The following is a 14,258-nucleotide window of genomic DNA, read 5'->3' as shown; positions in this document are numbered from 1 at the left end:
AATTCCAATTGAAGGCATTGAAATGGAATTCAGTTCATGGAATTCTTGTACTAAGCCTGTTATTGGGTTTAATGTGGGAAATGGCATTGACAGTTGATTTCTTCAAGAGATGGATAAGTGATGCACTGCTTTATACTGAATTCCTTTAAATCTGCACTACTTTGAATTTCAATTACCGTTCAATGTTAACTAGTTTTTTTCTACACATTTCACTGTAAAGAAGTCTCATATGTGAAATACATTCTGTTTTCAGTGACCTTTTCTTTCCTTTTCCTCTTTTGTAACTTTAGGTTTATATAAGCATGTAGATATGATAGAAAAATGAGAGTGCAATCCAGTTATTTTGATATTTAGTACCCTTTTTCAATTCAATCAATAACCTGAGTTATCATTACAATGCCGTGCTCACCTCTTCTTTTGTGAATAGCTTAAATTGCAAAACTGTGCTGGATGGGTGCAATCACAATTGTTATAGTAATGTCACACGGCTATTCCATGCTAAAATTTTATTTATTCTGAGAATTTTATTAATTCTGGGAAGGGAATCAACCATAGCATTTGAAATACATCTCTCTCTTGTACATGATTATTTGTGTTTTTTTCTATGCATATATGTGATAGGTGTATCATTTTTAAGTGTAGATTTTCACTATTTAAGATTTTCTTAAAATAAAATAGTTATCATTTTTATTTTTTCATATTTTAAAAATATATTTTCTATCTAAATGAGCACTTATAAATTTGATAACTATTACAGACCTTGACTGATTATATACTAGCTCTGTGAAAGAAAACACATATGGGATATTTTATCTATATCTGGAGCTGCTGTTTCAGCTATCAAACTAATGGAACTGTAATGGAACACTTAGTAGCAAAATTAATGGGCTGCATTCTTTTCTTTGTCACTAGATCTGTGTGGCTCCATTAGGTCTGATTTCTCCAGTCACTAGAAGAAAGAACAATGAATATGCTGGCACTATGCAATGTATTAGAAAGGAATCTATCACTTTTTGTATTCATGAGCTAATTGGCACCTTGTTACCTCAAACTTTGGTGAGCTAATAGAAGATAAAGAACTTTTCTGGTATCGGTTTATTTACGAAATAATTTATTGATTCTAATATGTGTGTTGTTCTTGGATTCATAAAAGAAGGAGGTGAACGATATTTATTTCTTCTGTCACTGTTCATTATCGCAGATATTTCTACTAGAGAAAGTGGTTTCTCTGGGATTTAACTGTAATCCACAAGATTTTATTTTTATTGTGCTCTTTTCCTACTACTGCACTTGATAGTGCTTGTTTCAAGGTTCAGCCATGTACAAAAGATGAAAAGTAATAGCAATCATGTTTTCTTTCTATTAAAGTATGGATTTTTTTTGAAAGATTAATTTACTGGGGCAATTCTCTGTGAGACCATTTTACAGCTACCATCTAATATCAAAGCCCAGTGCCACAACCTTTCTTAAAGACGTGCAATCTAATTTGACACAGATAGCTGTTCCAAACTTCATATTTTTCTTAGGGTTATAGCTGAAATGTTGGGTAGTTGCATAGGTGTTTCTATCTTAAGGATTTCTTTGGATTTTGAGGGCTGAAATATTTTTGAACTTCTTCTCACCTTTTTCATTAGCCTGGTCCCTTTACACAGTTTTCAACATTGATGCAAATTTGCCAGTCTTTAAAGATACCAGTATCATCAAGCTGATTGGCTGGTGGAATATGAGTAGTGGGGCAATGAACTAGTAGATCTGGAAAAATTTATTGAAACTATATGCCTGCTCTAATGGGGCCATTTCTAAATCACCCAGGGTTTTGCCATATTAGAGGAATTTTCACCTTATGTGTATTGACACATTTCAGAGCCTCTCTCTGAACTGGCAAGTATCCAGCCAGCAAAATATAGTCTGAATAGACCTCTGCTGCTCCAGAATTACTCCTAACCACCCGCAATGAGTTTGTGTCATGAAACAGAAAATTTGAGAAGAAAATTTTGTATATGATGCTCCATATTGCCATGGGAAAGCCTATTATAAAGCTTCTTAGCTAACCTGCATGTGAAAGGAAAAAATATGAGGCTATATTGCATCAGAGAATAGAAAACCCAATTTGAAACACTGCGATTGTTTCTACTGCTTTATCTTTGTTTGATTTGAGAAAATGTTAGGTTTTTTGTGTTTGAATGTTTATAATTGGACATGACATTTGAGAGGCCTGTGCAATATTGCTAGAATATAAAAGACTAAAGCAAAAGTGACTACAAAACCAGAAACTGGCCTTTTAAATTGTAGTTTTGTCACTTTTGATGAAATTTCTCAAATACATAGCTAAAGTGGCACTTGTAGTTTAGTTCTATTTCTAGTTTGTTGGGTTGCTATTACTGTTCTCTTTCAGTGGTATTTTAGGGGGTTTGCACAATTTAGACATTTATTAATGAGACTGGAAGATAGGATTGTTGACTGTTTGCTAGGCTGAAATAGGATGAAACAAGACCATCTTTCTTCTTCAGAAATGTATTCATACCTGAGTTCTTTTCCAAGTACACCCTCAGAGAGGATTTTTGCACAGACTCAATGTTAAATGCTGCGCTTTATTATTTTCTTCATATTGACTTTGCTTATTCTGTGACTGATCTGGATATTCCAAGATTTCTAATTTTGCACTTTGTAATGTGATTATTGCATCACCTGTTACAAAATGTGTTTTGTGTATGTTTAATGTTTTTATTGAAATAACTAAAATTTCAGTCACAATTCCCCTAAGTCAAGATACATTGTAGGGAAATCATGAAACAGTCCATCTATTTTTTTAATTTTTATTGTTTTGGAGGTTTTTTTAATGAAATAAATAATTAAATGTGTTTATAAACATTTCATCAAAATCACCATTTTGGTGTCAGAAAAGCATGAAAAGAAATACCAAGTGAAGAAAAGAAAGATAGCTTTTCTTTAATGTGCAACACTTAATGAGAATTTATGTAGCCTTAGAAAACAAAATTAAAATTAACATAATGTTACAGTCAAAACTTTGTTGGGAGCAAACCAGGAAAATTCCAAGATAGGAGAAGCCACTGAGTCACAGCTGCAATAAAATCACACTTTACAGCATTTAACTCTATTTAATGAAGTTCGTTCAGAGAATGATTGTACCCTTTACACTACAAATTATCAAATTAATACACAAGTCTCGTCAAAACAGTTTAAAAATCTCACACAACCACTTTCAAGTGTCTATCTCAGCGGTTATGCTGCCCCTTTGGGTCCCAAGGTTGGCAGTATCCATCCTCCTAAAAAGACATGAAAACGGTGCTTTCATGACTTGCTGGCACCCTGAATTCTTCACTAGGAAAATTGTGATGTCAATGATTTCCTCTTCCTCAATTTCCACTAATTTAGCACTTTTAAAAACTTTTTTCCCTTATACTTTATTGCTTTTCAATTTGTGTCTCTATTTATTATCTATTTTATTTTGTGCTAGTATAGTTCTTGTTATTCTCCACTGTTTTTTCTCTTTGTGCACCTTAAAAACTTTCTGACAGTCATTTGTTTGTTTTAATTACCATTGCTAGGTTTTATCAGTCTGTTTAATTATCCTATGCCTATGGTCCTGTATAGCTCATTATTATTTGCAAGTCACAAATATCTCATCCTATACAGAATATTTACTTTTTAATGTATATCCAAAAACTCTGATTTTACCACAAAGCTATGCAAATATAGGCAAATATAAGTGCAAATATAAGCAGTAACAAATTAGTCAATAGTCACCTGATGATTAGAAAATTTGTTACATCTAAATAAGCTGAACCAAAACTCCAGGCAGGAGAGGTAAGTTCAGACGAATCCTGAGAAATTGATCTTGAGGCCTTGCAGAGCCAATACAAGGTCTATAGCTTGTTACTGGTAGTGGTAATATGAATTGCATGGCTATGATACAGCTGTAGGCACATCCTTGCATTTTTGTTCTGTCTCTTTGTCTTATTACATGTCTAGAATTGTTCAAAGTGCGTGTGAATGTGACACGTGGGGATATGGCTTAGTGGTGAATCGTGACTTAATGGTTGGAGTAAATGGTCTTAGAGGTCTTTGTCAGTCTAAGTCATCTTTAGTTCTATGATTATATGGTTATTACTTCCAAATAGAAAACTGACAAATTAGTAAGCCTAGTTTTTTCAAAAGTTTTAAAGGTTTGGATTTTTTGATTCTGCAGTGCTGTTTCTCAGGGTATATTTAGTGGTGTTCTTCATTGTTTTCAGAGTTGTTACAGGATTTGAAATCTTGGCTGTTTAAGGTGCAAAAAAATAAAGAAGGCTTAAGTAAAAAAGAAGCAAGGGAGAATCTGTGGAGAATGTTCCTAAACCAAAGTGAACTCATGACTAGGAGCTACAGTACTTGAATTTAGCTGTTTGGGTAGATTTTACATTCTCTGGGGAAGTTGAGAATACCCTTGTTAGGGTGTGGTGGTTTCACACCAGCCAGCAGCCCAGCTCCACACAACTGCTCGTCCACTCCCCCACCAGCAGAATCTGGGAGAGACTTGGAAGGGTAAAAGACAGAAAAATTATGGATTGAGGTAAAGACAGTTTAATAGTAGAAGCAAAAGCCACGCACACAAGTTAAGCCAAACAAGGAATTAATTCACTGCTTCCCTCTGCCATCTCAGGGAGAGCAGGGCCCCATCACATGCAATGGTGACTTGGAAACTCAAACATCATCATTCCAAACCTTCCCTTCATACTTTTCCCAACTTTACACACTGAGCATGATGTCATATGGTCTGGAATATACCTTTGGTCAGTAGGGGGGACCTGTCCTGGCTGCACATCCTTCCAACATCTCAGGCATCCCCAGTCTCCTTGCCAGTAGCAGTGGCAGTGCAAAAAACAGAAAAGGCCTTGAGTCTCAGTAAACACTGCTCAGCAGTAACAAAAACATTTCTATTTTATCAATGCTCTGTTCAGCACAAGTCCAAAACACAGTCTAGTACCAGCCAAGGTGAAGAGAATTAACTCTACCCCAGCCAAAACCAGCACATGGGATCACACCATTATCTGGACTTTCCTTTTCTCGAGATCCAAATGAATACCTGTCATTTCCATAGAAATTTTGATGTGCTCCAGTGTATGCTGCATATCTACAGACTCACTACAGTCTGAATACTACTTTTCCCACTTTCATGATGTATTTTAGAACCAGAAGATGTGATATTATTGTAAGACTTCATACTAATAAAGGTGGTTTATCCAAGCCTATTAGGACAAAATGAGCAAGATTATTGTAAGTACCACAGCAGATAGCACTATCAGTCTTAGGCTTATCTTTTCCTTATGCAGTGCCAAAACTAATCAGTTTCCATACAACTAACATACTCACAACAAGCAGACACTGAGGAAATATGCTTTTAGCACAGTAACAGTGTCAAAACAGTATTATTAATTCAAAACTTACCTTGCAGATAAAATTGCTGTGTTAATGAAGTGACTTCTTAGTTGTTCAACTTAATATTCAAAGTTTTAAAAATAGTTTAAACAGCTCAGCTGACGCGCAGTAATATTGATTCAATTCAATGTAATGGCTGTTTTTGCCACAGCAAGAACAACAAATAGGTCATAATGTTGACATTGCCCCCAACAATTTAATTGCTGGCATCTCTGTGATGGAAAGGGAACACATTCCTCAAAGAATTTATGTCTGTTAAGTACTGATTTTTTTCATAGTTAAGACAATGTTTCAAGGGAATAAACTTATTTTCTTATGTAAAGGTAGAAAATAATGTCTATAAGTGAGGTGATTAATTAATAGATTATCTCAGTATTTCACTGTTGCAACAGAAAGTGTAGCCTTTTAGTTCACTCTTCTGAGTTCATTCATATCTAACCTTGATGAGGGTAAATCCATTTGCAAGGGCAGGTTATTCTCTGCGAACAATTTTGTTCTTCCTCAGTGAAATTCATGGCTGCTGTGGTAAGTACAGAATAATAATAGGCAATGGAAAAAAGTTATTATGGTTGTTTGCAGAAGTCAAACATCAAGGTGCTTTTAAAGTGAACCTTTAAGTTATTATAAAAGAAGTCCTATAGAATCAGTGTACTGTTATTTAGTAAAGGCTTCCATCACCCAACAATATCTGTTTTTCCTTTTTAACTCTAGTCATGTTGTAAATCATGTTTATAGGAAGAAGACTTCTTTATTAGTTTCAAGGCAGATGATGGTCAGTAGAAATAATCCTCTGGGTAAAATTATTCCCAACCTCGTCTTAAAACATGTTTTGATTCATTTATTATATTCTCAGTCTGTTTGCAGACCTCCTGCTGACATCAGTAACAAGCAATGTACTGAGAAAAACACAGAGCTTTGAAAATGAGATGTTATTTGTGTTTGGAAAGAGTATTCTAACATTTTTTTCTCTGTACTAATGCTGTCACATTTTATATGCAGCTGTGGGATTTGCTGTGGTTTTATATTTTGGCACCAGCCTGTAATGTGTGTGCTATCATGCTGTATGCTCAGGGAAAAAACCCAACATGGTAATATTACATTTGCAGCCCACTTTATGGGCTAATTAGGATACAGGATGTTGTGAATTCCATAAATATCAACCAAACTACACAAAAGTGTGTCAAGACATTAAAAAATGTTGCTCAATTCTATTTAAAAAGAGTTGTCACTTAGCAGCCCATCCTTTGCTTAAATGTAAGGAAAAGAACTGCTACGGATCTGGGGAAAAAGTGGTCTCTGCAAAGGATCAGGCAAGTGAAATATAATACTAGACTTCAATTCAGTGATCCACTTCAAATTCTTTTAGATATCAGGGGTTATTAAGTAACCAAATTATATTCAAGTAATTCAGCACCTGCTTCATCAAGCTACAGAATATGGAATTAGATATATACCACTTCAGCTTCACTGATTTGATTATGTAGTAGAGAGAGACTGGTGAATATATATTAATCCTATGAAATTAAATCAAGAAAATTAGCTGAAGATATTCCTAGGGGCCTATTTGGTGTCTGTTTGCATGAAATGCTGAATTACCTGCTTACTAAAATCACTTTTTTCTTTTTTTTTTTTTAAAGAGAAATGGAATGGAACTGAGTTTACATAGGAATTTAAGCAGCAAAGTAAAAGTTCAAACCAGAAATCCATTTAATTCCTGGCTCTTAAAACAGCCAATACCAGATCATTGAAATAGAAGAATAAAGCATGTATACATTTTTTCTCTCGGTGGTTCCTAAGATGGAGTATAGAGACTTTGTTTATGTTGAATTACCTGTGCTGGACTTTGCTTCCATCATTATTTTTTAAACCAGTTTTCTGTTTTTTTTCTGGTCACTTCTGAATCCTGCATAATGTATGCAAGTATGATGTAATGCTGTACATTCTGAAAAGCATTTCCTTTTTATTGGCTTAAAAAACTCTTTAGGATAATATCATAGATGTTTCCTTGTTCTTATGAAAAATAATGACATGAGTCAAATAAAGCCTATGCAATTTTTAATCCATGCCATTGCTAATTCTGTAGCCATTATAACACTGTTGTCTGTTTAGGAGTCTGAATTATTCAATCTTTTCACAGACACAGACATTCCAGTATTTCTAACCATGATTTTGTCCTGTTTAAAACTTCTGTTGGTGCTGGATGCTTACTACATGCTATTTTCTCTACAAGTCTAAACAAATAATTTAAAATGCAGAAGTTTATGCTGCAGGCTTTTCAAATTAACTGAGATTAACTCCATAAAAAATGACTTAATTTCAGTGTTAAGTATGGACTGTCTTATCTCAGTCTGAAATTGTGACTGTTCTATTCTTACTTAGTCTAGCTATTTTCATACCATATATGAAAAGGATCTTGTTTATAATTTACTTAAGATTTTCTAAGTAATTGTGTTTTCTATACTATTTTATCTCTGATTCATTTATAAGCAATATCAGAATTGAATTTTATTTTAATTTATTGAAGTAAAATATGAGTGAAGTAAAATTACTGAAGTAAACATTAATAAATAATAAGATGCTAAAACATGTTTGCAAAACATATTAATCAGATTTAAGTAGTTCTAGCACTTCAAAAGTTTTTGATCTGTAGAGAAATACATAGAGATTTCTACAATTCACAGTAATTTTCATTTTTGGTTGAAGACAAAATCGAGTTTTGAAGGAGAGTGATAAATAGTAAATACAACATGTTTAGAAAACCCACTATTCTGGTGTGGTTAGTACACAGGGATCAAATCCAAGACACAGATTCTGTTGAAATTATTTAAAATAGATACTTAAAATTTTTTCTCAGGACCTAGAATAAAGAATAACCAAAAAGCTTTATGGGGATTATAGAATGCCTCACCTATTTTGAGGAGCTTTTTTTTCTTGAAAATGAAAAAAAAAATTCCTAGTTCTGTATTACAGACAGTGCATTTCAGCAAGCTGTTTTGAGTTCCAAAAAATGTTTTATCAAAAAAAGAAAAAGAAATTGTTGCTAAAGACATTTTCTTCTCCCCTCATTACATGCATGAGAGACTACTCACTCTTCTGCTTTGTATCCTCCCGCTGCTCTAACAATCATCAAATGCTTTGTATTTTTCACATACTGATTTATTTGCATTACCTAACAACACCTGTGGTTTATATTTTGGTTGCAGGTTTCTCTTGGACTTCTCCATGGCCGAGCCACTCATATTCTCTGGCCCCCCCAGCGCTGGCAGAAGCTGCAGCCGATGCTTCCTCCGGAGCGCAAACCGCTCCACAGGGAGCAGGAGTGACCCGAGCCTTCAGGCAGGAGAGCACTGACATGAAATCCAACCAGAAAGAGTTCCAGTGGTCTTACCATCGCCTGTAAGAGCTTTGCCACGTGCTCTGACATCAGTGTCAACAAATACATGTGACATCTAAATGTTACAATGCCGCCAGAAATTCTTTGTGTTTCTTTTGTTTGCTTGTTCTATTGTTTGGTGGGTTTTAAAAATTTCCAACATTAGGGCATTGTGTATTAATTCAGTTTGAAATAATTGGTTGTAAAAACTGAACGTTCATTTTTTTTTTCCTGGAAGCAGTAACATGCTTGGCTTATGTCTGTACCTGTGCTTCTCTGGACAAGAAACTATTAAAACTTTCGATAAACTATTTTGATCTTTTATATCCACCTTGTTTCTTTTGTAAATGCATGGAAATTATTAATATTTATTGCATGTGAAAAAAGAAAAAAACATCCAAAACATATATACTTTGGATTGTCCTATCATTACTAGTAATGAGGAATCAGTACTTCTGTCAGTGAAAAGTTTTTAATGCAGCTTATTTCTACTTTTAAACTGAGTGCATATTACTTATTTCAATTTTCTTCTTGAGGATAAAAATAGTTTGTTTATATAAATATTCCCGGTTTGTCTTTCTGAATTAGGGATTCAGTCAAATTGTGCAAATGATATTACATTATCTGAAGGCAGTGTTTAATTATTTTTTTGTAGTAGATTAAATCTTTGTTAGTACTGATTGCCACATTTCTTTGAAATGATGTAACTAGATAAGAAATATGTGGTTAATATTCTAGTATAGAGTTAATATTTTAAATATACTCTGTGAATAGGCACTAAAGCTGCACACATTGAAAAGAACTTGGAAAATTACACATTTTCAATGACAAATCAATATGACCCAGCCTTTGTTCATATTTATTGAATTTTACTTCACATAGGCTAGTACTAGAAAAATTTAACTAACCACACCAAAGATCTTTAAACGTTTTCAGCTAAAAACATGCAGAACTTCAGGCAAGATTAATGTCAGTCTACAGTTCTTCGAACATGCACATCTGCCTTGTGAGTTAGATGATAGCTTCAATCACTGTAAAAGTTATCTATTACTATCTAACTTCTTAAATGCTCCAGCCCTTGTAGACTCTCTGAATACTTTATGTGTCAGGATCTTTCTTTGTTCCAAAAAGGTGTTCTGCAGGTCTCTGAATTCTCTTAGTTAAACTAATGCAGTTTGTTTGGATGTTATTGCAGTAAATTCAGAATTATTCAGGGACCGAAGGAGAATCCAGGGAAATACATGCCTGTGAGCCTGCCCTCGTGCTGGGGAATATTATGGAACAGATTACCTGGAATGTGATCACATGGCCGACCAGGGGGTCAGGCTGAGCCAGCATGGATTTAGGAACAGCAGGTCCTGTTTGAACAACCTGATCTCATTTTATGACAAGGTGACTCTCCTGGTGGATGAAAAAATTGTGACAGAAAAATTGTGGATATTTACATGAACTTCAGTAGAATCTTTGACACTCTCTCCCACAGCATTCTCATGGGCAAGCTGGCAGCCCACAGCTCAGACAACCGCTCTCTTCTCTGGGTTAAAAATTGTTTTCTTTTGTCTATATTTTTCCATACTTGATCTTCCCTGAACCATTCCCATTTCACTGACTTTGATCTCCTAAACACCTCAGAAGTGTTGTGCAGTACTGAAGCGCTCTGCCCTGCACTCCACAGCAAAACCTGTACCCATGGGCAAGTCTGCCAGGTGACCCAGCCAGCCTCCCCTCTGTTCCCTGGGGTTGGATGTACCCAGTGGGGTGGGCCCAGGGGCCTCAGTGCTCCTTCATTGCTGTAAGGTGGGGCTTTCACAGTTTGATGACTCCTGAAACAGACACAAAGGAGTTAAATCGTGGTCTAATTTGGGTTCCCACAGCTTCCATTGTTCGCTTGGGCTCCTTTGTCTTTGTGAAGACCATCTCATTATCTTGTAACCTATACAGGCTATGAAAGTTTCAATGTCCCAAGTATTCAACTGTGACATGCCTCAAGGAATATTTATTCATCTATATTTGCATACATATATTTATAAATATCCACGCATTTATATGGAGATGTATGTAGGATATACATGATGAAATGATGGAATAGAGAATATGCCTATTAAGTCTGGAGATGGTTGTAAAGACTGATGTAACTTTGGAGAATGGTATTAGAGCACAGTGATCTGAATTTGATAATGATGAGCAGAGAGTCTGGTGCAATAATTACCCATATACACGCTGGATTATGTTAAAAGAAAATTTGGATATTACGGTGGATTGTAGTTGAGTATGAGGCAACAATATACTGAACAAGGAAAATGCGCACTTTGTAAAGAGCAGTACAAGCTGCAAACACAGCAAACAATATTCTTTCTACATTCATGTAGGGTGTAATTTTAGGTGCCAGATACAAAAAAAAAGAGAGGACAACTGGCATATTTAGCAAGACACAAGAAAAATAGATAAGAACAAAACAAAATTATCATCCATGAGAAATGTTGGAAGGACTTGGGTTTATCATTTAGCCTTCAGAGTCTGAGACAGTCTTCAAAATGATGAAAGATTGCTGTGAAATGCAAGCCAAACATTGGTTTTCTAAGTTCATCATGTGTAGGAGCAGAACGAATAAACTTACAATGCAACATCTAGATTGTTAGATTAGACATAAAGAAATATTTTAATTACAAAAAAATAATGAAACACTTGGATAGATTACTTTCTTATCGCAAGACTTTAATTTTTTTTTATCAGGTCTGTTGGAGACAGAAGGATGAATGAACTAGACCTGAGTTCTGCATCAGCTATTTTATTCATTCTCTGATTAGGTCTTCTGTACTTGGGAAACTTTGTGGTGCCTTTGATGCTGGGCAGGCAGTTGCATCAGTATCTAATTCCTTTAGACTGATAACTGTGATTCTTTAGATTAGATTCTTTAGCCTAACAGTATTACAGTACTCTTACATACCATTTTCCTCTAATAAGCATCTAAGGAACCAGTTTCCTGTAAAAGAAGCTATTTTCTTCATACTGTCATCATATTAATGTGCATGACATTTTACATTATCATGCAGGTTGGTGAATAGAAATAGCTTAATGAAATCATAACAGATAATTCACCATCCAGAGCATGAAGGGCAAAACTTTCCTTTCAAAGCAGAAAGGACCAAGATTGGCACACATGAGCACATATTTAAAGGTGTTGTTATTTAATTGATACATTTGGGTTTCAACCTTCAAATGTGAAGCACATAATGAGAAGCCTGTTCTGAAAGCAATCAAATCAGTAACAAAATTCTCATGGCTATCATGATTAGCATTCTAAGGCCTCTTCACAGGCCTTCTGGTTTTTGGTGCTGGCTTATATCTGTAATGCAATAAGGTATGATTTGATGGGAGTTAAATAAGAATGAGCACAAGTAACCAGTAGGATGACAGGATATTTTAAAGCTTGATTTTTTTTAATGTTTTAGGCATCCCATAAATACCTTCCTATGGCCCAAGAGAGGGAGACTAGACTGCCAGACTGCACTTGTAGAGCAAGGAGAGATGTTGCAAAAAAATCAGGACTTGGTACTCTTAGCAGACATGCACAACAATCCCTGAAAGAGTGACAGAGCAAAGCTGTGTATCTCAGCAGCACAGCCTCATACAGAAAACCAAAACACTGACTGAGAAAGTGGAAAGCTGGTGTAAGTAAAGAATGATCATCTAATGATCTAAGGATCTTCAATTAGGTCGTCAGGATTTCCCATGACAAGGGAGCATCATAGCATAGAAGATGTGCTGAGCTTTGCTTCTTCCATCTATTCATCCTTTAGGATAACATACCTAGATGATGCAACATGAATACTGGCAATCTGTCATTGCATGCACCAAGCACTAGCTGTTCAGTTCTGAAGCAATTGCAAAATGGATAATTTAGTGCAGAACTATCCATGGAGAAAAAGGTAAAGCCAAGAAAATAGATTACATTTTAGTAAACAGTTTACAGTGCCTGGATCCTCAAGTATTAACACCGATGAAATAAAACACCAGACATTACAAGCACAACTGAGACATATGAACTCAAAGTGCCACAGTATAGTCAAGTGATGACAGATATGAGCTCTTCCTATGCAGAATTTAGTTTTCACATATCTTTTTCATTCCTTTAGATTTGTTTACTATGCAAATCAGACAGAGCTCTGAACAATTCCAGCATATTGCAAGTAAGCCAGCTGTCAGAAGTGTCTTTCTGTAGTTGTATTGCTCATGTTTCTAGCAGCTGATGAACCTGCATGCTCTCTTGTGAGTTTGGTTATCCTTTGGTATTTTACTATAATGTGGAATAATTCTCTCACTTTAGAATATTTTAATATCACTGCTATTATGATCAACAGAATTATTACTTTCTTCCTTTCCATGTTGACATGGTCTATTTAGCATCTTATCCAAGATTATAAAATACATAGGATAGATTTGGAAAAAAAATCCCAGAATTTCCTAGATCACAGTCTACCTGTTTATTGTCTGTCATTTACTGTCAGTCATTACCTTGCAGAGTTAGTGAAAAAACATACAATTTGTGATATAAAATACAAATCTTAATGAATTTAAAAGATCCGTGAAAACCAAAATTCTGAGTCGACAGCGTAGCCTTCCACAATTGTATGGCGAGAGGGAAGGATGAGTCTTTAGAGCTAAAGTTTCCTGGAGCATTATGGACTCATAGAATATGTAATGTGGCCATAATAGTGGCAAATATCTTATGATATGTCCTTCCAAAAATACCCAGTTTCACCCCAAACCACTGGATTTGTGCAAATAGCATGCAGCAGCCCTTTGTCACCATCCTATAGAAGGTATGCTTTTGTGAAAAAAAAAAAATTAAAGTTATTGCAAGAAACTAGAGGACAAACAGTGCAAGAAACTCCATGGCAGTGGCTTAAGGGTTAGACTGGGAATCCCAGAGCTGAAGTTCTCATCACTACATCTGTACTCCTTTTCAGTGACCCTTTGTGGGAATTAAATGCTCAGACTATTACATCTGGTACCACAACTACGAGTTTAATTTCAGCCAGTGTTTTCAAGTGTTTTTTAATTAAAAAATGTTGTGTATCCTATTGTGGAAGTTTTAGCAGTACATGTTATGACCCTGAATGCTGTGGGGTTATTTTCTTGGTTTTTAGTTTGGGAAATAAAAGATAAACCAGAAGCTGTTTATGCGACTGCATCTCAAGAGACTTTTAAGCAGAACATTACACAGAAAAGATTATCAGTGCTTAAACTATGACATCATCCAAATATTTTCTTGATTGAAATTCAATAATTGTGTTATTGGATGAGATTTACTAGTGTTAACTAGTAAATCTAGTGTTTAGTTTAATCTAGATTTACTAGTGTTAACTAGTAAATCTTCTTAATTTACTAGTTATTAACTAGTAAATTAAGAAGATTTACTAGTTAACACTCTAAAGGCGTAGAC

At 35.0% G+C, this 14,258-nt stretch overlaps 1 protein-coding gene across 2 annotated transcripts in view; it reads left to right on the top strand.

Moving 5' to 3' along the window:
• IMMP2L (inner mitochondrial membrane peptidase subunit 2) overlaps positions 1-9,123 on the top strand; it is a 407,189-nt gene extending 398,066 nt beyond the window's left edge. For both annotated transcript variants that reach the window (XM_063155262.1, XM_063155261.1), the window contains exon 6: positions 8,643-9,123. In XM_063155262.1, the coding sequence (XP_063011332.1) occupies positions 8,643-8,762 (120 nt within the window). In that variant the 3' untranslated portion in view covers positions 8,763-9,123. The remainder of the gene's footprint in view (positions 1-8,642) is intronic.
• The last annotated feature ends 5,135 nt before the right edge of the window (positions 9,124-14,258 follow it).

The sequence above is a fragment of the Melospiza melodia genome, chromosome 4, assembly GCF_035770615.1.
Source record: "Melospiza melodia melodia isolate bMelMel2 chromosome 4, bMelMel2.pri, whole genome shotgun sequence".
NCBI classification, from domain to species: Eukaryota; Metazoa; Chordata; class Aves; order Passeriformes; family Passerellidae; genus Melospiza; species Melospiza melodia.
Note: the sequence above shows the minus strand (reverse complement) of the source record. Positions and strands in the feature narration are given on the sequence as shown.